The sequence below is a fragment of the Somniosus microcephalus genome, chromosome 16 (assembly GCF_052327205.1).
Source record: "Somniosus microcephalus isolate GS21.2 chromosome 16, FLI_Smic_1.0, whole genome shotgun sequence".
NCBI lineage: Eukaryota > Metazoa > Chordata > Chondrichthyes > Squaliformes > Somniosidae > Somniosus > Somniosus microcephalus.
Window position 1 is genome coordinate 106,583,094 of NC_141002.1, and position 26,041 is coordinate 106,609,134.

Here is a 26,041-nt window from a genome sequence, read left to right on the forward strand (position 1 = left end):
ATTGGGGACCTGGGTGTCCTTGTACATGAGTCAATGAAAGTGAATGTGCAGGTGCAGCAAGCCATTAGGAAGGCAAATGTTATGCTGGCCTTCATTACAAGAGGGTTTGAGTACAGGAGTAAAGAAGTCTTACTCCAAATATATAGGGCCTTGGTGAGACCACACCTGGAGTACTGTGTACAATTTTGGTCTCCTTACCTAAGGAAGGATATACTTGCCATAGAGGGAGTGCAACGAAGGTTCACGAGACTGATTCCTGGGATGGCGGGACTGTCGTATGAGAAGAGATTGAGTAAACTAGGCCGTATTCTCTTGAATTCAGAAGAATGAGAGGGGATCTCATTGAAGCATACAAAATTATGGACTGAGATGAGAAGAAATTTCTTCACACAGAGGGTGGTGAATCTTTGGAATTCTCCACCCCAGAGGGCTGTGGAGGCTCAGTCATTGGGTATATTCAAAACAGAAGTCGATAGATTTCTGACTAGTAAGGGCATCAAGGGATATGGCGATGGGGCCGGTGAATGGAGTTGAGGCAGAAGATCGGCCATGATCTCATTGAATGGAGGAGCAGGCTTGAGGGGCCGAATGGCCGACTCCTGCTCCTATTTTTTATGTTCTTAACCTCTCAGCATCTGCCCTGTCAATCCCCCTCAGAATCTTGTATGTTTCAATGAGATCACCTCTCATTCTTCTAAACTCCAGAGAGTATCGGCCCATTCTACACAATCTCTCCTCATAGGGCAGCCTTCTCATCCCACGAACCAATCTAGTGAACCTTCGTTGCACCGCCTCCAAGGCAAGTATATCCTTCCTTAGATGAGGAGACCAAAACTGTGCCCAGTACTCCAGGTGTGGTCTCACCAAGGCCCTGTACAATTGTAACAAGACTTCCTTACTCTTGTACTTCAGTCCCCTTGCAATAAAGGCCAACATGCCATTTGCCTTCCTTATTGCTTGCTGTCTCTGCATGCTAGCTTTCTGTGTTTCGTGCACAAGGACACCCAAATCTCCCTGAACACCAACATTTGAAAGTTTCTCACCATTTAAAAAATATTCTGTTTTTCTATTCTTCCTACCAAAGTGAATAACCTCACCTTTCCCCACATTATACTCCATCTGCCTCCTTACTGCCCACTCACTCAGTCTATCGATATCCTGTTGCAGACTCTTTGTGTTCTCCCCACCTAGCTTTGTATCTCAGCAAACTTGGATACATTACACTGAGTCCCTTCATCTAGGTCATTAATATAGATTGTAAATAACTGAGGCCCCAACACTGATCCTTGCGGCACGCCGCTAGTTACAGCCTGACCACCTGAAAAAGATCTGTTTATCCCTACTCTCTGTTTTCTGTCCGTTAACCAATCCTCTATCCATCCTATATTTAACCAACCCTATGAGCCCTAATCTTGCGTAATAACCTTTTATGTGGCACCTTATCGAATGCCTTTTGGAAATCCAAATATACTACATCTACTGGTTCCCCTTTATCTACCCTTTTATCTACCCTGCTCGTTACATCCTCAAAAAATGCTAATAAATTTGTCAAACACGATTTCCCTTTCATAAAAACATGTTGACTCTGCCTAATCATGTTATGATTTTCTAAGTGACTTAACAATGGATTCCAGCATTTTCCTGACAACTGTTGTCAGACTAACTGACCTGTAGTTCCCTGTTTTTTCTGTTCCCTCCTTTCTTGAATAGCGGTGTTTGATTCGCGACCTTCCAATCCGCTGGGACCATTCTAGAATCTAGGGAATTTTGGCAGATCAAAACCAATGCATCCATTATCTCTTCAGCTACCTCTTATAGAACCCTAGGATGTAGGCCGTCAGGTCCAGGGGATTTGTTGGCTTTTAGTCCCATTAGTTTCTCTGGTACTTTTTCTCTACTTATATTAATTACGTTAAGTTCCTCACCCTCATTGGACCCTTGGTTCCCAACCATTTTTGGTATGAACAAAGACAGTAGCTATTTGTTTAGAAACATAGAAAAATCGGAGCAGGAGTCGGCCATTTGGTCCTTCGAGCCTGCTCCGCCATTCAATATGATCATGGCTGATCCTCTATCTCAACATCATATTCCCGCTCTCTCCCCATACCCCTGGATGCCTTTTGTGTCTAGAAATCTATCTATCTCCTTCTTAAATATATTCAGTGACTTGGCCTCCACAGCCTTCTGTGGTAGAGAATTCCACAGCTTCACCACCCTCTGGGTGAAGAAATTTAGAGCATAACATAAGAAATAGGAGCAGGAGTAGGCCAATCGGCCCCTCGAGCCTGCTCCGCCATTCAATAAGATCATGGCTGATCTGATCCTAACCGCCAATCCACTATCACAGAACCAGCTCCTGAATCGAGCAGGATCAGGCTACACGGCCCCTGGGCCCGCTCCGCTACCCACAGGGCCATGACCGATCCGAACCTAGACTCATGTCCAAATTCCTGCCCGCTCCCCGTAACCCTTAATTCCCTTTACTTCTAGGAAACTGTCTATTTCTGTTTTAAATTTATGTAATGATGTAGCTTCTACAGCTTTTTGGGGCAGCATATTCCATGGACCTACCACCCTCTGAGTGAAGTAGTTCCTCCTCATCTCAGTTTTGAAAGAGCAGCCCCTTATTCTAAGACTATGCCCCCTAGTTCTAGTTTCACCCATCATCGGGAACATCCTCCCCGCATCCACCCGATCCAACCCCTTCACAATCTTATATGTTTCAATAAGATCGCCTCTCATTCTTCTGAACTCCAATGAGTAGAGTCCCAATCTACTCAACCTCTCCTCATATGTCCATCCCCTCATCCCTGGGATTAACCGAGTGAACCTTCTTTGTACTGACTCGAGAGCAAGTATGTCCTTTCTTAAGTATGGGCACCAAAACTGTACGCAGTATTCCAGGTGCGGTCTCACCAATACCTTGTACAACTGAAGCAATACCTCCCTATTTTGATATTCTATCCCCCTAGCAATGAAAGCCAACATTCCATTGGCCTTCTTAATCACTTGCTGCACCTGCATACTAACCTTTTGAGTTTTGTGCACCAGGACCCCCAGATCCCTTTGTACTTCAGTACTTTCCAGTTTCTTGCCATTAATAACTTGCTCTACGATTTTTCCTGCCAAAGTGCATAACCTCACACTTTCCAGTATTGTATTCCATCTGCCAAATCTCTGCCCACTTACTTAGCCTGTCTATGTCCCATTGCAGGTTTTTTATGTCCTCCTCACTCACTACTTTCCCTCCCATCTTAGTATCATCTGCAAACTTTGATATGTTACACTCGGTCCCCTCCTCCAAATCGTTAATATAGATTGTAAAGAGTTGGGGACCCAGCACTGACCCCTGCGGAACACCACTAGTTACTGATTGCCAGTCTGAGAATGAACCATTTATCCCAACTCTCTGCCTTCTGTTAGATAGCCAATCCTCTATCCATGCCAGAATATTACCCCCAATCCCGTGATTTTTTATCTTAAGCAATAATCTTTTGTGTGGCACCTTGTCAAATGTCTTTTGGAAGTCTAAATACACTACGTCCACTGGTTCCCCTTTATCCACCCTATATGTTACTTCCTCAAAGAACTCCAGCAAATTTGTCAAACATGACTTCCCCTTCATAAAACCATGCTGACTTTGTCCTATTAAATTATGATTATCCAAATGTCCTGTTACTGTCTCCTTAATAATGGACTCCAAAATTTTACCTACCACAGATGTTAGGCTAACCAGTCCATAGTTTCCAGCCTTCTGTCTACTGCCCTTTTTTAAAAAAAAAAAAAAAAGGGTGTTACATTAGCAGTTTTCCAGTCTGCCGGGACCTTTGCCGAGTCCAGGGAGTTTTGGAAAATTATTACCAATGCATCCACAATCCCTACCGCCACTTCCCTCAAGACCCTAGGATGTAAGCCATCAGGCCCAGGTGATTTATCCGCCTTGAGTCCCATTATTTTACCGAGTGCCACTTCCTTAGTGATTTTGATCGTGTTTAGCTCCTCCCCCCCCCTTTAGCCCCCTGTTTGTCCAGTGTTGGGATATTCTTAGTGTCTCCTACTGTAAAGACTGATATAAAATATTCATTCAGTGTTTTTGCCATCTCCATATTTCCCACCATTAATTTCCCAGTCTCATCCTCTAAGGGACCAACATTTACTTTAGCCACCCTTTTTCTTTTTATATAACTATAAAAACTCTTACTATCTGTCTTTATATTTTTTGCTAATTTACTTTTCTCCTCATCTCAGTCCTAAATGTCCTACCCCGTATCCTGAGACTGTGACCCCTCGTTCTAGACCCCCCAGCCAGAGGAAACATCCCCCCTGCATCCAGTCTGTCTAGCCCTGTCAGAATTTTATACGTTTCAATGAGATCCCCTCTCATTCTTCTAAACTCTAGTGAATACAGGCCTAGTCGACCCGATCTCTCCTCATACGACAGTCCTGCCATCCCAGGAATCAGCCTGGTGAACCTTTGCTGTTTCTACTGGGCACATCCACATTGGTGGCAGAACTTGGTGCAAAATATGATTTCTGCAGTAGAAACCTAAATACAACAGCGGGTCTTTTCATGGTTTGAGTGCCTCGAGCTGTGCACTCAAGTGTCTGGAACTTCGATGGGATCCGGTACATATAACTTCAGGGCTTTAGCTGTGGGCAGGCTGTGGTGTAGGGGCAGAGGTGCACAATGTTGTGAAATTGGAAATAAGCAGTCTTGGTAAAGGATGGGTCGTTGCTGATAGGTACAGGAAACTTTCGATTTACCGGCACCTAAATAACTGGAAATCTCGGTTAACCGGCAAAATTCAGGAGTAGGTTCAGGTAACTTTTATTACTTGCCTTCCTCCATCTGTTGCTGTGCAAGGGTGTGGCTGCAGCTGTTGCTAAGCTACAGAGACGCTTGCAACTTGTGGCCATTGTTCTGAACCTGTTGCTAAGCAACAGGGTTTGTTGCTTTATACGGAGCTCTCAGCTCCGTATCTTTTACTATAGCTTTTGGTTAGCCGGAATTTTTAATGAACCGGCACCACGTCGGTCCCGTCCGTGCCGGATAAAAAAAAGTTTCCTGTAGTACATTATAATCTAATAATAGCTTGTCTTCCATCTTCAGGTACTGGAACCTCGTTTTAATGTGGAAACACTAGCAATGCTGCTGAACATCCCTCCCAACAAGACACTACTTAGACGTCACTTAGCAACTCACTTTAATTTGCTGGTTGGTCCTGATGCACAACAGCAGAAGCGAGAGACTCTGGAATCTCCAGACTATGCCCTTCTTACAGCTACTGCCAAAGTAAAGGTGGGTAAAAACAATTCAGCGCAAAGTGGGCTCCACTGTTTGTAACTCTCCTTACTCTCTGTTATCGCATTGACATTCTCGATGTCTCTCGCAAACTGTTAAAACCAACATTTCAAAAGCTCAACTGGGTACATTCAGCAAGCATGTCGAAGCCTGATCCCTTGCATTGCAGACACAGAAATATTCTGCCACTGCCAGATTATTAGAACTTTGATAAGTGTAACATCTCATTCTGGTGAATCTGTGCTGTGCCTTTTCCATGGGCCTAATATCCTTCCTGTAATGAGGTGCCCAGAACTAATAAAAATGTAGGTAGAACAAATAAATTGTTTGCCAACTTCCCAAACTCTTTCTAAAATGTATCCAATGTCCTAAATTGGGAAAAATGATGAGAGGAAGGAAAAAATGATGAGAGGAAGGAAGAAGAAAGAAGTAAAGATTGCATGCTTAGTATTCATTTAACAAAACAATGCCTGGAGTTGAATAGTTAATCTTTTGTTCTTTATTAACTTCTAAAGTTGGAACTCTTGATATAATTTTGATCTCTGATGTTAACAACCACAGAAGAAAGAATCCTACACTCTAAACCTAGCCAAAGTTCAGCAAAGCATCTGCCAGTTGTTTATTGGCTACCATTAATTGATTGGAAGAGTTAATATTCAGCTAGGAAGGCTTAATCGAATCTAATACACTTGTAGAAATGTTGTTTTTCTGAGTTTAATTCCACAATAACATGCCTCTGTGGTTTACAATGGAAGATCATATTCTGATTAGGGCAACTCCTTTCCATTTCATTTCCCTAGCCTTCCCACTCACTGGCCCTGAACCATAGGGACAGGAGGAGGCCATTCAGACCCTCAAGCCTGTTCCGAGATTCAGTTAGATCATGGCTGATCTGTATCTTAATTCCATCTTACCCAACTTGGTTCCGTAACCCTTAGTAAAATATCAGTCTCAGTTTTGAAATTTTCCATTGACCTAGCCTCAACTAAGATGTGAATTGGTTCTAGTCTGAAGTATGTACCCTGGTGTGAAGCAAGATTGAGGGCAAAGAATATCAAATTGGATTGTTTACACTGGTTTGACTTAAATCTGTTTGCAATAGTAATTGATGTTATGAGAGAAGGAATCAGAGATTCAGAGAAACGTACAGCACAGGAGGAGGCTGTTCGGCCCGTCGTGCCTGTACTGGCTCTTTGAAAGAACAATCGGGCTCAGTCCCATCCCCCGCCTTTTGTCCGTAACCCTGTGAGTTCCTCATCCTCCAGAACCGTCCAACTCCCTTTAAAATTATTGATGGAATCAGCTTCCACCCCCTTTCCAGGTCGAGCGTTCCCGATCCGACAACTCTGAGCGAAAGAAATTCTCCTAATCTCCCCTCTCGATCTGCCAATGATTTTAAACCTATGACCTCTGGTTATTGACCCTCTCGCCGGAGGGAATAGTTCTTCTCTCTCTACTCTATCAAAACCTCTCATCTTGAAAACCTCTGAGGTCAACTCTTAACCTTCTCTGTTCCAAGGAGGACTTGGCTTAAACATCAGTTTATTTAGACTGTGTTTTGATGATATGACGTTCAGTGTGATAAATACAAGCTCCATTAACTTGATCTATCATTTTTCAACCACTCTGATTTGGACTCCAGTAATTGTGCATTCTTTTTACAGCCAAAAAAGCTGGCGTTCAGCAATTTTGGAAGCTTGAGGAAGCGGAAACAGGATGAGGAAGAATACATATGTCCAATGGAATTGGGGCTCCCGGCAGGAACTGGCTTCAGGCAAGGAAATAAACAGGGACGAGGGATCGAACTGAGGGTGTATAATGAGGAAGATCTGGACAGGATAGAACAGGTAAAGGTGGCCATGTACAGACTAATGGTTACATCATGTGAATGGTCCAAAGGTTTTCAGACTTTGCTAACCACATAAATGTCATTTACATGTAGCTGTACGCAATATCAGCAACAAAGCTGCACACTTCTCTCTCGCTGTAGAGCTCATCTCCCAGACAGTTATTCCACGGAATCTTGTCACTTTGTACAGAAGTTCAAATGAGAACCGTCACTTTCTGAACTAGGATTGTTGAAACATGCTTTGGGCTGTTGCAGGTCTATCCTACTGGCATCTCTTATGATTTTTTCCCTCGCCTTTCTGTGCTCCCAACAACCACCTTCTGGTTTCTGCAGCAGACCCACCTGTCTATAGACATACCCCTGGTGTCTGCAGCAGACCCAGCCGTCTATAGACATACCCCTGGTGTCTGCAGCAGACCCAGCCGTCTATAGACATACCCCTGGTGTCTGCAGCAGACCCAGCCGTCTATAGACATACCCCTGGTGTCTGCAGCAGACCCACCTGTCTATAGACATACCCCTGGTGTCTGCAGCAGACCCACCTGTCTATAGACATACCCCTGGTGTCTGCAGCAGACCCACCTGTCTATAGACATACCCCTGGTGTCTGCAGCAGACCCAGCCGTCTATAGACATACCCCTGGTGTCTGCAGCAGACCCACCTGTCTATAGACATACCCCTGGTGTCTGCAGCAGACCCACCTGTCTATAGACATACCCCTGGTGTCTGCAGCAGACCCACCTGTCTATAGACATACCCCTGGTGTCTGCAGCAGACCCACCTGTCTATAGACATACCCCTGGTGTCTGCAGCAGACCCACCTGTCTATAGACATACCCCTGGTGTCTGCAGCAGACCCACCTGTCTATAGACATACCCCTGGTGTCTGCAGCAGACCCACCTGTCTATAGACGTACCCCTGGTGTCTGCAGCAGACCCAGCCGTCTATAGACGTACCCCTGGTGTCTGCAGCAGACCCAGCCGTCTATAGACGTACCCCTGGTTTCTGCAGCAGACCCAGCCGTCTATAGACGTACCCCTGGTTTCTGCAGCAGACCCACCCGTCTATAGACGTACCCCTGGTTTCTACAGCAGACCCACCTGTCTATAGACGTACCCCTGGTTTCTGCAGCAGACCCAGCCGTCTATAGACATACCCCTGGTTTCTACAGCAGACCCACCTGTCTATAGACGTACCCCTGGTTTCTGCAGCAGACCCAGTCGTCTATAGACGTACCCCTGGTTTCTACAGCAGACCCACCTGTCTATAGACGTACCCCTGGTTTCTACAGCAGACCCACCTGTCTATAGACGTACCCCTGGTTTCTACAGCAGACCCACCTGTCTATAGACGTACCCCTGGTTTCTTCAAACATCCATAGTCTCCACCATGGGTGACAAAAGCATGCTGAGAATGATTGAGGAATAGGGGTCAAATGGGACGGGGGGGAACTACTGGTGGACTGGATTATAATTGTCTATATGCTCATCAAAGTGTTTTACTGAAGATGGTACAAATTGAAGAGTGCTCTTGGAAAAAAAACTGTGGTGTTTACTTTTGTTTAGATGGATGACTCTGAAGGAACTGTGAGGCAAATTGGAGCGTTCTCTGAGGGAATCAATAATCTAACAGTAAGTGTGGCATTGAATAGCTATCGACAGCAAAAAACTGATTCAAAAATTAGAAATCCACCTGCAGAATGATAACTAGCGAGTTATTCTGTAAATATAAACCTTTCCCAATTTCCTGTTTTAATTTGCTGGTTTTTGCTTCCTCATCTTGTGCCTCAGTGTTTTCCTTTTCTTTCTCTATGAAGCACATGCTGAAGGAGGACGAGCTGTTTAAAGATTTGAGCGCTGGCTCTCCTTGTACCAGTATGACTGACGAGGATTCAAACGTGTGATTGTGAAGCGAGACCTGACACCTTGAATATGGAGAGAACTTTTTGAAAATTTCTCCGACCAACACTACAAAATGAATTTCCTGCACTACTTAATACATTTGTAACATGTTACCTTATAGTGAAAGCAAATACACACACCACCAAATGTTCAACTATTTATTCTATTTTGGAGTTGGAAAGATCTGGTATCTACACTTTTTGGGGAAAAAAATCAATGTTAGAATCGTTTGACTGGCGTTCTATTAGAGAAAAGTAAATTTCGCGCATTTCAAATTTAAAATGAATTTGATTTCTTTTATCAGACCAGAGATGCCAGTAATTTATCTTTTTGTAGATTTGTTGTAGAATGGTTCAGTGCAGTATTAAAAACCAGCTTTCGTTCCACTTTCATCGACATTGGGGAACTTTAATAATGAGAGGCAGATGAGGAGATAAAGTGGCAGCATTGTCCCGTGCCTCGGGCACAGACCTTGCGCCCGCCGTCTGCTCTGTCCTCCATCCCCAACAGATTGGGTTCAGCAACCGGAAAAAGGTCTTTCATTAGTCACGAGAATGAAGCAATATTTCTAGAATGCCTTAAATAACCAAAAATACTGCCATTTTAATCAACATCACTTATTTTACATCAACTTTGCCTTGTTCTGCCACAACATAAATTTTGTACTTTTTTGTAATTTTTTTTCTAAACGGCAGATAAAAGGAGTATTTTGTAACAAGCATCTTTTGAACGGGGTTACTAACTAGTGCAATGATTTGTATGGATGTAGGGATTGCATACCAGCTGGTTACTGGCCTAATCCGCGTAGAATTTATCAAGTGTTTCTGAAAACGGTATGAGGTTTGAAGTATTGTAATTCCTGTTCTGTAACCTGAAGCGTAGTTATAAGCTTGGGAAGTCTTAGCAAAAGATGTTACTGTCGGGATGGAACCATGTTCATTTTAAGTGTCGGGACATGTTAAATGGTACAATTCACATGGTTCCTACAATCGCCATTTCTTAACCAGAAGGGTTGCGGGAGAGGTCATGTTATTGATCAGTGTGGACCCTGTTTAACTGGTTTATGCAATTTCATGGCTCGCATTTTGTTACATAATGTGTACACCAGTACCACACCATTGCTCGGATGGTTTTGAGTTGCGTGTGGAAATTACGTAATAATGATATAACATTAAGAAGGGTCTAGCTCAGTATTGGTGTAGAATTGAGTATCAGCACTCAAACTGTCAGAATGGACTGGGGTTCTGGCTAATCTATTTCTCTGAATCAATACTGTAGATTACTTCACAGTTCTGCAATTCGCAATGCAATTACCTAAAACATGGAATCCTGAGCACAGACCTTTCGAGAATCATGGATATTGAAAGTGTGCCCTTGCCACTCAGCAGTTTGTGATTGTTCTGTATTACATAATGCATCAATTGTAATACTTGATTATCTTTGTATTTTACAAATATCTATTATAGCCAAAAACTATTCATATGATTTTAAAATTTAAATATGCTCCTTATTTAAACACTTGTCAAAAAAAGAAACCAATCTTTAAAAGCTGCGTCCATTCCCCTGACCAAACCGCTCGAGAGCCCCGACACGATCAATGTATTTTTCTATGTGTGTGTGCTTTTTTAAAAAAAAACAAATTGCATTGGTGTCGGGAGGAAAACTGATCTTTGGGGGTAAGGTACTGGCAGTCAGGGAATCTGTGAAGCAAGGCGTCTTCAACACGGCATCAGAATCACCGCTAACTGACTGGCTGGATTGGAACTGTCGCCCCACATCCCACCTGGCGTTCCATCTGCTTTTTATTCGTTTATTTATTTCACATTGTTGATGACGCCATTATTCTGCCATATATTTTTATGTTGAGGATTTTTGTGCAATGTTATTGTGGCATATTTATGTACCTTTCAGTACATTAACTCTTTCATCAACAGTTTTCCACAGGATGTTAAAATTTAGTCAAGAACAAATAGTCCTTTCACTGGACGTTGTGGGTTTCAAAGTGATAAAAAAAAACTGCGAATCTCTTCCACCAGCCGCTGAGAACATCAGAAACTCAGTTTAATGTCTTTGTGAAATTTCTCTCTACTCTGGCGTTAAAATAAACCTCTGACCGGTTTGCTCGTTGCATTCTGCACTGTTATATTATGGACATTGTAAAAACAAATCCACAAACGGTGGGAGATTGGAACAGATGCAGCGAATTTGCCACAGATACCACCTGCCCACATCGTCCTCTGCAAGGGAATTTTGTCTCTTTGGAAGTTTGGGAGCAGTTAGCGACCTGAACTTCTCCGAAAGCAATAAATCATTACACTAATTACAGAAATATGTGCATTATATATACATTGCCCTCAGTTGTGTGTATGTTTCAATGTTAAAAATAAAGTATTGCATAATATATCCAGTGTGTGTTTGAAAGGTTTGGGTTTGACTTGCAAATAAATCACTACAAGGTCCTTAATATGGGATTTGGGGGGGGGGGGGTGGGGGGGAGATTGAACAATTTCGGAGTGGAGCCAGATTTGATCAGCTTGCTTTCCAATTATAGTCATAACAGCACAGAAGGAGGCCATTCGGCCCATCGAGTCCGTGCCGGCGCTCTGTAGAGCAATCCAGTCATAGAAACATAGAAGATAGGAGCAGGAGTAGGCCATTCTAGCCCCTCGAACCTGCTCCGCCATTTAATGAGATCATGGCTGATCATCCAAATTCAGTACCCTGTCCCTGCTTTCTCCCCATATCCCTTTAGCCTTAAGAAATATATCTAACTCCTTCTTGAATATATTTAATGAATTGGCCTCAACTGCCTTGCGTGGTAGAGAATTCCACAGGTTCACCACTCTCTGGGTGAAGAAATTCCTCCTCATTTCAGTCCTAAATGGCTTACCCCTTATCCTTAGACTGTGACCCCTGGTTCTGGACTCCCCCGCCATCGGGAACATCCTTCCTGCATCTAGTCTGTCTAGTCCTGTTAGAATTTTATAAGTTTCAATGAGATCCCCTCTCATTCTTCTAAACTCTAGCGAATATAAGCCTAATTGACCCAATCTCTCCTCATACGTCATTCCTGCCATCCCAGCTATCAGTCTGGTGAATCTTCGCTGCACTCACTGCATAGCAAGAACATCCTTCTGCAGATAAGGTGACCAAAACTGCACACAATACTCAAGGTGTGGTCTCACCAAGGCCCTGTACAACTACAGCAAGACATCCTTGCTCCTGTACTCGAATCCTCTCACTATAAAAGCCAACATACCATTTGCCTTCTTAACCGCCTGCTGCACCTGCATGCTTACCTTCAGCGACTGGTGCACAAGGACACCCAGGTCTTGTTGCACTTCCCCTTTTCCCAATCTATTGCGTTCAGATAATCTGCCTTCCTGTTGTTGATACCAAGGTGGATAACCTTGCATTTATCCACATTATACTGCATTTCCCAATCACCCAACCTGTCCAAATCATACTGGAGTTTCTTTGCATCCTCCTCACAGCACACACGCCCACCCAGCTTTGTGTCGTCTGCAAACTTGGAGATATTGCATCTAGTTTCCTCGTCTAGATCATTTATATATATTGTGAATAGCTGGGGTCCTAGCACCGATCCCTGCGGTACCCCACTAGTCACTGCCTGCCACTTGGAAAAAGACCCGTTTATTCCAACTCTTTGCTTCCTGTCTGCCAACCAGTTCTCTATCCAAGACAGTACCTTACACCTAATCCCGTGTGCTTTAGCTTTGCACACTAATCTCTTACGCAGGATTTTATCGAAAGCCTTCTGAAAGTCCAAATACACCACATCCACTGGTTCTCCCTTATCTATTCTACCAGTTACATCCTCAAAAAATTCCAGTAGACTAGTCAAGCACGATTTACCTTTTGTAAATCCATGTTGACTTTGTCCGATCCTGTCACTTTTCCAAGTGCTCTGCTATTACATCTTTTATAATAGACTCTAGCATTTTCCCCACTACCGATGTCAGGCTTACCAGTCTATAATTCCCCGTTTTCTCTCTGCCACCTTTTTTAAATAGTGGGGTTACATTAGCTACCCTCCAATCCATGGGAACTGTTCGAGTCTATAGAATTTTGGAAGATGACCAGCAATGCATCTACTATTTCTAGGGCCACTTCCTTAATACCCTAAGATGTAAATTATCAGGCCCATTCCCCTGCTCTATCCCTGTAGCCCGGTGAGTTTATTTCCCTCAAGTGCCTATCCAGTCTCCCCTTGAAAACATTGAGTGTCTCCACTTCTGTCGGCAGCGAATTCCAGGTCATCACCACTCGCTGCGTAAAAATTGTTTTCCTCATGTCCCCCCTGTATCTCTTGCCCAAAACCTTTAATCTGTGTCCCCTAGTCCTTGTACCATCTTCTCCAACCTGTCATTGTAGCTAAGATCCCCCATCCCCAGAATCATTCTGGTAAATCTCCTCTGCACCCTCTCAAGGGCCTTCACATCCTTCCTAAAGTGTGGTGACCAGCATGGGACGCAATACTCCAGTTGTGGCCTAACCAGCGCTTTATAAAGGTTCAGCATAACTTCTCTACTTTTGTACTCAATATCTCTATTTATGAAGCCCAAGATCCCATATGCTTTGTTAACCACTCTCTCAATATGTCCCGCCACCTTCAGGGACCTATGCACATTAATTCCCACGTCCCTCTGTCCCTGCACAGTCTTTAAAACTGTGCCATTAAGTATATATTGCCTCTCCCTGTTCCTTCTGCCAAAATGCATCACCTCACACTTCTCTGTATTAAATTCCATCTGCCACTTGTCTGACCATTCTGCTAGCCTTTCTATGTCCTGTTGCAGTCAATTAGTATCATCACTGTTTGCCACACCCCCAAGTTTGGTGACCGGCAAATTTAGAAATTCTACTCTGTATTCCAATATCCAGGTCATTTATATATATCAAAAAAAGCAGTGTCCCCAGCACTGACTCTTGGGGAACACCACTGTCTACCATTCTCCAGTCTGAAAAACAGCCATTTACCACAACTCGCTGTTTTCTGTCCTTAAGCCAATTCCTTATCCAAGCTGCCACTGACCCACGTATTCCATGAGCCTCAATTTTGTTAATCAGCCTTCTATGTGGTACTTTATCAAATGCATTCCGAAAATCCATGTAGGCAACATCCATTGTATTCCCTTCATCAATCCTCCCTGTTACTTCATCAAAAAATTCAATTAGATTAGTCAGACATGATCTACCTTTTACACAAAGCGAGCAGCGAGTCGGGCGGAGGCAGCGCATCGGGACACAGCAGCAGCCACGTCGACCCGCTACGGCACGTCGGCCAGCTGCTCCTCAGCGGGAAGGCATTCCTGGGAGGAGGGGAGCCGAGCATAGCGGCCGGACCGGAAGCGGGAGAAGCAGGCCCGGGCCGTCGGACCGTGGAGCCGGCGACCAGAGGATGTGTTCGGCGAGTCGGGCAGAGGCTGCGCAGCGCATCGGGACGCAGCAGCAGCCACGACGACTCGCAGTCCGACTGGGAGGAGGGGAGTTGGGAATGGTGGCCAGAGGATGAGCGGGAGAAGCAGGCCACCGCACGTGGAGCCGAGCCGGCAACAGTGAGGAGGAGGCCGCGGTGACGAGGAGGACGGAGCGGCTGAGGGACATCATGCTCCCACTGCCACTGGATGCCAAAGAATTGACTTTCTGAACGGCGCTGTAGAAATAGCTGACGTGTCCCCACGGGGAGTAAGCATTCCATTGTACTTGTACTGGTTACATATGGCAAATAAAATTGAATTGAATTGAAATCCATGTTGGCTCTCTTTAATTAGCTTAAACCTCTCCAAGTGCCTGTTAATTTTTTCCTTGATTATTGTTTCTAAAATTTTACCCACCACTGATGTTTAACTGACCAGCCTGTAGTTACTAGGATTGTCCTTGGATTTTTTCTTGAACAATGGTGTCACATTTGTCACTTCCCAATCCTCAGGCACCTCCCCCGCATCTAGGGAAGATTGGAAAATTATGGCAAGCCCTTCCGCTATTTCCTCCCCCAATTCCCTTATCAACCTGGGATGCAAGCCATCTGGACCAGGCGACTTGTCCACTCTAAGCATACCCAGCCTTTCTAGTACATCCTATCAATTTTCACCCCTTCCATTGCTTCTACCTTTTCCACTTCTACCGATATTTTGTCAGCATCTAGCTCCTTAGTAAACACTGATACAAAGTACTCATTGAGTATTCTAGCCTTGCCCTGCGCCTCTAAGCATATATCACCTTCTTTGTCCCTAATAGGCCCCACCCCGCCTCTTACTACCCGCTTACTGTTTACATGACGGTAGGAGATTTTTAGGTTCCCTTTTATGTTAACTGCCATTCTACTCTCATATTTTCTCTTTGCCAATCTTATTTTCATCTTCACATCCCCTCTCAACTTACTGTATTTGGTCTGGTTCTCCCTTGAAGAATTCACCTGACATGCATCATACATCTTTTTTTGTTTCATCATCTTCTCTCTCCCTCGTCATCCAAGGAGCCCTTGCTTTGGATCCCTTACCCTTCCCTCTTGTTGGAATGTACCTAGTCTGTACTTGGAACATCTCCTCAAATATCACCCATTGCTCCGTTACAGTTTTTCCTGTTAGTCTTTGGTTCCATTTTACCCTGGCGAGATCCTTTCACATCCCATTGAAGTTAGCCCTATTCCAGTTTAGAAGTTCCACTCTAGATTGTTCCTTGCTCCTCTCCATTGCTAATCTAAATCTTATGATACGATGATCACTTGTACCCAAGTGTTCTCCCACAGACACTTGGTCGACCTGGCCCACCTCATTCCCCAGCACCAGATCCAGCAATGCCTCCTTCCTAGTTGGGCCAAGAACATATTGGTCAAGGAAGTTCTCCTGAACACATTTCAGAAATTCCTCCCCCTCCTTTCCCTTTACCCAATCTCCGATTTCCCTGCAGACTTGCTCCTCTACCTCCCCCTCACTATTTGGAGGCCTTTAAGATACCCCCAATAATGTGATCATCTCCATTTTGCTACTCAACTCTAATCGAATGGATTCTGTCCTTGTCCCCTCAGGAACATCCTCCCTTTCCAACACTACAATGTCTTCCTTCATCAGCACTGCCACCCCAGCTCCCTTTTCTCCTCTATCTTTCTGAACACCTTGTACCCTTGACTATTAAGTGCCTAGTCCTCACCGTTTTTAAGCCACGGTTCCATTATTGCCACACGATTAATTGTGCTTGTAGCTCACCAACCTTATTCACACTTTGTGCATTTACGTATATGCATTCTAAACCCATTTTTAGAATTTTTTGTAGCCTTTCTTAGTCTGCTCCTGTCTTACCTGGTACTACTACTGCCTCTAGGAAGCAACTTTTTTTTGCAGGACAGTCCCAGTGTTATGCAGACAAGAAACCTCTATGTAACAAGATTTCAAAATCTCTTCCTGTGGAGCTACAGAAATATTCCAGGCTGGAAAATCCCAGATATTGCTTGCATTGCAGCCTGGAGAGCTTTGGAAGAACTTTGATCAGTCCTGGACCTCCGGTATTGAATGTCTTCATCTCAAGTTAAAAGCAGTCACTCGCCCCCTGATCATACAGGTGCTACTGCAGGGAGATTGGCTGGCTGTCATTGGCCTGAAGAATGTGTTGAGTTGGGTGGGGGGTGGTGAGGCCATGAAGGGATTGAATGAGGATGAGCATTTTAAATTAGAAGCGCTGGGGAGACCGGGAGCCAATGTAAGACCGGTGTGATGGATGAGTGGGACTTGTGGATATATAAGCTTTTAAAATGTTTAAAGGATATCATCACTGAGGAATGAATGTTACACCTGCTGAGTCACTGAATGAGATACAACAATTGGGTCATCGAGGTGTGTGCCCACTCTTAACTCCAACACTGGTCATGCAGAGAAGCTGGTTTCCCCACCCCCATCACTGCAGGAAGATAGAGATAGAATGAACTTGCATTTATATAGTATCAGCTGAGTTACTGTTGAAGTGTAGTCACTTAATTTTTTTCCAAGTCTCAATGTGGGCATCACTGGCATTTATTGTCCATCCCTAGGTGCCCTGCGGTGGTGGTGGGGGAGCTGCTGCCTCCTTGAACCACTGCAGTACAGGACAAGTAGACAAATTGGGGGGTGTGGGGAGAGAGGAGAGTCGCTCTACTCCACACCGTGATGTTGGAAATGCTTTTGTGATTTTACCTGCCTGGTTAAGTGAGGTCAGACCACTTTATGTAATTTCCTGGTGCTCTGGTTGAAAAATCTCCATCCATCAACATTGCTGTCCTGCACTTACTGGCACAGAAAATTCAAAGAAAAAAGACTTGCATTTCTACAGCGTCTTTCATGACTTCAGGATGTCCCAAAGCGCTTTACAGCCAATGAAGTACTTTTTGAAGTGTAGTCACTGTTGTAATGTAGGAAACACGGCAGCCAATTTGCGCACAGCAAGCTCCCACAAACAGCAATGTGATAATGACCAGATCATCTGTTTGTGATATTGATTGAGGGATAAATATTGGGCCAGGATACTGGGGAGAACTCCCCTCATCACCAATAAAATTGTAATTTAATAACTTTATTGTGCTCCATAAGTATATGTACAATACATTTCAGGTCAATTTTATTGCAGGAATATTATAACATGTAATGGACAATGTATTGTTTTGCTGCCAATGTGAAGCTGTATCTTTAAGGCTACAAAGTCTAATTAGTAAAAGAAAACTTGCATTTATAGGGTGCCTTTCAGGACCTCCCAAAGCGCTTTACAGCCAATGAACTACATTTGAAGTGTAGTCACTAATGTGGGGAAATAAAGCAGCCAATTTGCACACAGCAAGCTCCCAAAAAACAGCAATGAGATAACAAACCAGATAATCTGTTTTAGTGATATGGTTGAGGAATAAATATTGCCCCGGACACCCGGGAGAACTCCCCTGCTCTTTGAATAGTGCCATGGGATCTTTTACATTCACCGAAGAGCAGACATGGCCTCGGTGGAGCCGCAGTATGAAGCGGTGAGCAAATCGCACTGATTTGATTCACTTGATATGTGGCTGCACACGTTAGTGACCGATAACGTGACAACGAAAGCTCCCACTTTGGCAAAAACAGGAAGGCGGATTATCTAAATGGCAATAGATTGGGCGAAGGGACGGTGCAACAAGACCTGGGTGTCCTTGTGCACCAGTCGCTGAAGGCAAGCATGCAGGTGCAGCAGGCGGTTAAGAAGGCAAATGGTATGTTGGCCTTCATAGTGAGGATTCAAGTACAGGAGCAAGGATGTCTTGCTACAGTTGTACAGGGCCTTGGTGAGACCACATCTCGATTATTGTGTGCAGTTTTGGTCGCCTTATCTGAGGAAGGATGTTCTTGCCATGGAGGAAGTTCAGCGAAGATTCAGCAGGAATGATGTATGAGGAGAGATTGGGTCAATTAGGCTTATATTCGCTAGAGCTTAGAAGAATGAGAGGGGATCTCAATGAAACTTATAAAATTCTAACAGGACTAGACAGGCTAGATGCAGGAAGGATGTTCCTGATGGCGGGGGAGTCCAGAACCAGGGGTTACAGTCTAAGGATAAGGGGTAAGCCATTTAGGACAGAGATGAGGAGGAATTTCTTCACCCAGAGAGTGGTGAACCTGTGGAATTCTCTACCACAGAAGGCAGTGGAGGCCAATTCATTGAATATATTCAAGAAGGAGTTAGATATATTTCTTAAGGCTAAAGGGATCAAGGGATAGGGGGAGAGGGCAGGGACCGGGTACTGAATTTGGATGATCAGCCATGATCTCATTAAATGGCGGAACAGGCTCGAGGGGCCGAATGGCCTGCTCCTGCTCCCATGTTTCCACACAGCTGAGATTCTCCACCTCCAGAGGGGGTTGGAGCAGCCCCGATGCTGTATTCTCCCGTGTTTCACACCTTGGCCCACTGCTGCTGTCAGTAATCCCCGATAGATGTTGCTGGCCAATCCTGTGTTTTTGGGTTGGTCAGAAAATTTTAATAGGCAGTGAAATATCATTTTTTTTTTTTTAAAAAGGTTCCACTTCCTAAACAGTACAGTATGTAATTCTGCACAGTGCTGATTTAGCAACAGGCCTGGAGGTCACCCTTAAACTTCCATATTTGGTTTGTCATGAAAATAAACCACAGCAAAGTACTCTGCACTGCCAAGTAGCTGTGACGGTTTATAAATTGGGGCTCATTTATTTAAAATTTCTTTGGCACAATATGGAAACATCTTAGTGACTGACATGGAGATTAAAAACTATCCACAGTAATCCTTTCTCCTCTGCAGTCAGTTCATGTAAGATTACCATCTCCCTTTCTACACACACACATCAGCCACGGGACTTGCAAGTCCCAGCACCACTCGCTGAAGAGCCCCTCGTGTACAAACTCCATATTCTCCTCACGCACCACCCTCTAAACAGCACCCGCACAACTAGCCTTTGCTCCATCACCTTGGTGTCGCAAGTATATACGATATGCGAGAGTCAAACATTGCGATCCAGTGCAAGCACAGAGCAGATAAAAAGGCACTGAATTTGCTCGGAGATGTTTCTGCTCTGCTGCTGTACAGAAGTGTGTCGTAAACTTTCAAAGTCACAGCACAGGAGTAGGAGCAGTTCCGAGGGCATTCACCCGCATGCGTGGTTGCCACAGTTCAAAGCATGTATTTCAATTTTACAGCTGTATAAAAAAAAAGCTGACAGGACATAGACCATTTTAAGATTAACTGGGTAGCTTGAATAAATTGGGACCCTGTTCTGACAGGAATCTTGATCATTAATCGTTGTCGACAGTCCTGTGCCTGGACAGGCCAGACTATCTCTCTCTCTCTCTTTCAGTAGACAAACCGAGCGCTCAGACTGTAGCCCAGGCTGTCGAGGTTTGGGTTGCATGCAAACTGTATCATTGGCGGAGGACCGCACAGCAGAATAAGCACATCGTCGGCAGGTGGGGGCAAGTGTTCCCGAATCATCTGTTCGTTCACGAATCCTTGACTGTATTTCCAGCCTAAGAAAGAAATGGGGGGTGAGCGAGAGTGACGACTTGATTTTTAAAACACAGAAGTTGAATATTTGTAGCTTATGATTTGGTTCTAAGAAATCTGTTCAAACAGGCTGAATTGAATTTTCTCTGTACTTCATTTTTCTAAACGGATCATTGCTCCACAGTGCGGTCTTAATGGGATACATTTCAACAACTTGTATTTATATAGCGTCCCAAGGCGCTTCATCACAGGAGCGTTATAAGACAAAAAATGACACCGAGCCACATGAGAAATTAGGGCAGGTGACCAAAAGTTTCATCAAAGAGGGAAGTTTTAAGGAGCGTCTTAAAAGGAGGAAAGAGAGGTAGAGAGGCGGAGAGGTTTAGGCAGGGAATTCCAGAGCTTAGGGCCCAGGCACCAGAAGGCACGGCCACCAATGGTTGAGCGATTATAATCAGGGATGCTCAAGAGGGCAGAATTAGAGGAGCGCAGAGATCTCAGGGGGTCGTGGGGCTGGAGGAGATTAGAGATAGGGAGGGGGCGAGGCCATGGAGGGATTTGAAAACAAGGATGAGAATTTTGAAATCGAGGCGTTGCTTAACCGGGAGCCAATGTAGGTCAGTGAGCAGAGGGGTGATGGGTGAACGGGACTGGGTGTGAGTTAGGACACGGGGCAGTGAGCACAGTGGGTGATGGGTGAACGGGACTGGGTGTGAGTTAGGACACGGGGCAGTGAGCACAGAGGGTGATGGGTGAACGGGACTCGGTGCGAGTTAGGACACGGGTCAGTGAGCACAGGGGGTGATGGGTGAACGGGACTCGGTGCGAGTTAGGACACGGGGCAGTGAGCACAGAGGGTGATGGGTGAACGGGACTGGGTGCGAGTTAGGACACGGGGCAGTGAGCACAGAGGGTGATGGGTGAACGGGACTCGGTGCGAGTTAGGACACGGGTCAGTGAGCACAGGGGGTGATGGGTGAACGGGACTCGGTGCGAGTTAGGACACGGGGCAGTGAGCACAGAGGGTGATGGGTGAACGGGACTGGGTGCGAGTTAGGACACGGGGCAGTGAGCACAGGGGGCGATGGGTGAACGGGACTCGGTGCGAGTTAGGACACGGGGCAGTGAGCACGGGGTGATGGGTGAATGGGACTCGGTGCGAGTTAGGACACGGGGCAGTGAGCACAGGGGGTGATGGGTGAACGGGACTGGGTGTGAGTTAGGACACGGGGCAGTGAGCACAGGGGGTGATGGGTAAACGGGACTGGGTGTGAGTTAGGACACGGGGCAGCGAGCACAGGGGGTGATGGGTGAACGGGACTGGGTGTGAGTTAGGACACGGGGCAGTGAGCACAGGGGTGATGGGTGAACGGGACTGGGTGTGAGTTAGGACATGGGGCAGTGAGCACAGGGGGTGATGGGTAAACGGGACTGGGTGAGTTAGGACACGGGGCAGCGAGCACAGGGGGTGATGGGTGAACGGGACTCGGTGCGAGTTAGGACACGGGGCAGTGAGCACAGGGGGTGATGGGTGAACGGGACTGGGTGTGATTTAGGACACGGGGCAGTGAGCACAGGGGTGATGGGTGAACGGGACTGGGTGCGAGTTAGGACACGGGGCAGTGAGCACAGGGGTGATGGGTGAACGGGACTGGGTGCGAGTTAGGACACGGGGCAGTGAGCACAGGGGGTGATGGGTGAACGGGACTGGGTGTGAGTTGGGACATGGGGCTGTGAGCACAGGGGGTGATGGGTGAACGGGACTGGGTGCGAGTTGGGACATGGGGCAGTGAGCACAGGGGGTGATGGGTGAACGGGACTGGGTGCGAGTTAGGACACGGGGCAGTGAGCACAGGGGGTGATGGGTGAACGGGACTTGGTGCGAGTTAGGACTGAGTTTTGGATGACCTCAAGTTCATGGAGGTTAGAATGTGGGAAGCCAGCCAGGAGTGCGCTGGATTTCATCAACTTCTTTTGTGTAAATCTCTAATCTGCGCTATGTAACAGCTCAATGCTCTCTCACAGAAAGAAAGAATTTATATTTATACAGCGCTTACACCAATCTCAGGGTGTTACAAAGCACTTTACAATCCATGAAGTGCTCTTTAGTCAAGCCTTTGGTCACCTGTCCTAATATCTCCTTATGTGGCTCGGTGTCAAATTCTGTCTGATAACGCTCCAGTGAAGCATCTTGGGACGTTTTACTACGTTAAAGGTGCTATATAAATGCAAGTTGTTGTTATAGTCACAGTTGTAATGTAGAAATGTGGTTAAACCCTCACGGCGTCATTTCAATGATTTCAAAATTTTACGGTACGCTTGTAGGGGCTCACAGTTCAGCCTCACCTCTCTCCAGAAACCCATGAACTATCCTTTGAATCTGCTCATATATTGTCCCCTTCAACGTCCCCCCCATTCCACAAATCCATTCACATTTGGTTGATGGGCAGGGTCAAGGGTCAGTTGGGTGAGGCCGTGTTTGAAATTCAACAAGATGGGTTCGACTTGGGTTGAGTAGAATAAAGGTCTACAGACCGGTCAGATGGAACTCCTAATGGTTGAGTTTTCAACGGAATCACGTATCACGGAATGATCCAATAGTTAACATGTTGTCAGTGATGAGGATATGATTCCGAGAGAGGGAAGCTAGCAGTGGGATGGATCGCAAACTACAGGGATTGTAGTTCCCATAACATTCAAACCTTCAGCAATATCATTCTGCAAAATGAGATCTAATCATTAAAAAAAAATCAAGTGCATGTAGAGTATTTGGTCAACACACAATGGGATTCTTCTGTAACCAACTATTTGCATTTATGTAGCGCCTTTAATAAAGTAAAAGGTTCCAAAGGCGCCTCACAGGAGTGATTATCAAACAGATTGGGACACCCAACTAACGTTCCCTTTAAGCTGCTGGACGGACGGCGCTCGCTCGAGGTCCCGCGCAGCCGGTGAGCCAGTTTTTAAAGGCAAAAACCGCGGGCCCCCAAAAAATTAGAGGGAACATCGCACCCAACCACGAGGAGGTATTGAGACATCTTCGTCAAAGAGGGAGGTTTTAAGGAGCATCTTAAAGGAGGAGAGGTAGAGAGGCGGAGAGGTTTAGGCAGGGAATTCCAGAGCTTTGGACCCAGGCAGCTGAAGGCACGGCCACCAATTGTGGAGCGATTATAATCAGGGATGCTCAAGACGGCAGAATTAGAGGAGCGCAGATATCTCGGGGGGGTTGTGGGGCTGGAGAAGATTACAGAGATAGGGAGAGGGGGCGAGGCCCTGGAGGGATTGAAAACAAGGATGAGAATTTTAAAATCGAAGTGTTACCGGGCCGGGAACCAGTGTAGGTCAGTGAGCACGGGCCGGGGTTGGGGGGGCGGTGATGGGTATGCCTATGCAAGGCTAATTCTTGGCCTCTGTTAAGCCAATTCCTACCTTCAGGTGCTTTGTCCAAGGTGTACCATATTATGACACGGTGAGGATACTCGGCCTCAATTTCTTCCAGCTCAGGTTGCAAAAGAATGTCTTTCTCAGTCTGCAAAAACAAATGGCAGCCGGTGACAACCAATCCCCCAGTACACCAATGTGGGCGAGGAGTGGCGCAACACGGGCTGCATTCACTTGGCATTGGGAGCAAAGCTTGCAGTTCCAAATCACAAGTTATAATGAGGGTGAAACTCCAACACCAAATAAGGCAAAATGAGAATTGTAGTATATGTGGGTAGAATAAATGAAGGCGAGAGACACAATGAGCTGCTCATCAAGGTGCTTGTTTATTAGGCCAGAGTGAACTGAGCATGCTCATACTAAACCATGTGATTACAGTTCATGCAGAGATTTCCTGTTTTGTATCTTTTTCTGTGTTTATGAAATTTAAGAACATTTACACAGGAAGTACAACCTGCAACACGGTGGCATAGTGGTTAGCACTGTTGCCTCACAGCGCCAGGGACCCGGGTTCGAATCCGGCCTCGGGTGACTGTCTGTGTGGAGTTTGCACATTCTCCCCGTGTTTGCGTGGGTTTCCTCCGGGTGCTCCGGTTTCCTCCCACAGTCCAAAGATGTGCAGGTTAGGTTGATTGGCTATGATAAATTGACCCTTAGTGTTAGGGGGATTAAATACGTGGGGTTACGGGGATAGGGTGGGATATGTGTTGGTGTAGGGGTTACGGGGATCGGGTGGGATATGTGTCGGTGCAGGCTCGATGGGCCGAAATGGCCTCTATCTGCACTGTGGGGTTTCTGTGATTTCTGTGATGGAACACATCAGACCCAGGTGACCAACACACACCAAGTAAGTCACAAAGCATGAAGAGAAAGAAAGACTTACATTTCTATAGTGCCTTTCACAACCACAGGACAACCCAAAGCGCTTTACAGCCAATGAAGTACTATTTGAAGTGTAGTCACTGTTGTAATGTGGGAAATGCAGCAGTCAATTTGCACACAGCAAGCTCCCACAAACAGCAATGAGATAATGACCAGATAATCTGTTTTTAGTGATGTTGATTGAGGGATAAATATTGGCCCCAGGACACCAGGGAGAACTCCCTGCTCTTCTTTAATAGTGACATGAATCTTTTACGTCCACCTGCGAGGGCAGACAGGGCCCCGGTTTAACAGCTCATCTAAAAGACGGCACCTCTGACAGTGCGGCACTCCCTCAGCACTGCACTGGGAGTGTCAGCCTAGATTTTTGTGCTCAAGTCTCTGGACTGGAATTCTGACTCAGAGGCGAGAGTGACTATCAACTTTGTAACTGAAGTGAATGTTTTTGCAGCTATAACATCGAGTCCATCTACTTGTAAACACTAATTCACTGCATCAATGCTCAGATTAGTACTTCACCCAGACATCTGCCTGCAACAAACCACAGAAAGTACCGGAAAGATCAATAATGTAAAAGTACCGAGCGAGTGTCCAGCCCAGAATCAGGCCATTCGTCCCAACTGGTCCGTGCCGGTGTTTCTGCTCCACACCAGCCTCCTCCCACCCTACCTCACCTCACCCCATCACCATATCCTTCTATTCTTTTCTCCCTCATGTGTTTATCCAGCTTCCCCTTAAATGTATCTACTATTCGCCTCAACCACTCCCTGTGGTAGCGAGTTCCACATTCTCACCACTCTCTGGGTAAAGAAGTTTCTCCTGAATTCCCCATTGGATTTATTAGTGACTATCTTATATTTATGGATTCTGCCACAAGTGCATCTACCCTATTGAACCCCTTCATAATTTTAAAGGCCTCGATCAGGTCACCCCTCAGTCTTCTCTTTTCTAGAGAAAAGAGCCCCCGCCTGTTCAGTCTTTCCTGATAGGGAGAACCTCTCAGTCCTGGTATCATCTGTGTATATCCTTTTTGCACTTTCTCCAGTGCCTTTATATTTTGTTTGTAATATAGGGACCAGAACCTAGAATCATAGAATGGTTACAACACAGGAGGAGGCCATTCGGCCCGTTGAGCCCGTGCCGGCTCTCTGCAAGAGCACTTCAGCTAGTCCCACTCCCCCGCCCTTTCCCCGTAGCCCTGCAAATTTATTTCTTTCAGGTACTTCTCCAATTCCCTTTTGAAAGCTGTGATTGAATCTGCCTCCACCACCCTCTCAGGCAGTGCATTCCAGATCATGACCACTCGCTGCGTAAAACAGTTTTTTCTTATGTCGCCTTTGGTTCTTTTGCCAATCACCTTAAATCTGTGTCCTCTGGTTCTCGACCCTTCCACCAATGGGAACAGTTTCTCTCTCTCTACTCTGTCCAGACCCCTCATGATTTTGAACACCTCTATCAAATCTCCTCTCAACTTTCTGTGTTCTAATTCTGTTAGATTTCAGGAGATGGTTTTATTCCTGTTCCTGGCTGGGGTGGAGATCGCCTTTACAGAAGGTAAGTACTGTAGAAAATATAGGGACAGAGTGATCTCCTGGAAGAATTTCGATCGCCTAGATGGGTCGGAGAGGAATTTCCCAGATTTTTTTCTCCCAAATTGGCCATTGGGTCTTTATCTGG

At 45.6% G+C, this 26,041-nt stretch overlaps 2 protein-coding genes across 19 annotated transcripts in view; one reads left to right on the forward strand and one right to left on the reverse strand.

The window, feature by feature from the left end:
• Window positions 1-11,455, forward strand: part of ppfibp1b (PPFIA binding protein 1b) — a 208,810-nt gene extending 197,355 nt beyond the window's left edge. For all 17 annotated transcript variants that reach the window (XM_086009670.1, XM_086009676.1, XM_086009674.1 and 14 more), the window contains 4 exons: window positions 5,111-5,299; window positions 6,967-7,149; window positions 8,719-8,784; window positions 8,970-11,455. In XM_086009670.1, coding sequence (XP_085865796.1) covers window positions 5,111-5,299; window positions 6,967-7,149; window positions 8,719-8,784; window positions 8,970-9,056 — 525 coding nt within the window. In that variant the 3' untranslated portion in view covers window positions 9,057-11,455. The remainder of the gene's footprint in view (window positions 1-5,110; window positions 5,300-6,966; window positions 7,150-8,718; window positions 8,785-8,969) is intronic.
• Window positions 11,456-17,598: 6,143 nt separating this feature from the next.
• The window catches only part of LOC147106472 (NADH-cytochrome b5 reductase 3-like), a 61,624-nt gene continuing 53,181 nt past the window's right edge, over window positions 17,599-26,041 (reverse strand). For both annotated transcript variants that reach the window (XM_086009691.1, XM_086009690.1), the window contains 2 exons: window positions 23,471-23,570; window positions 17,599-20,064 (listed from right to left, as the gene is read on the reverse strand). In XM_086009691.1, coding sequence (XP_085865817.1) covers window positions 19,892-20,064; window positions 23,471-23,570 — 273 coding nt within the window. In that variant the 3' untranslated portion in view covers window positions 17,599-19,891. The remainder of the gene's footprint in view (window positions 20,065-23,470; window positions 23,571-26,041) is intronic.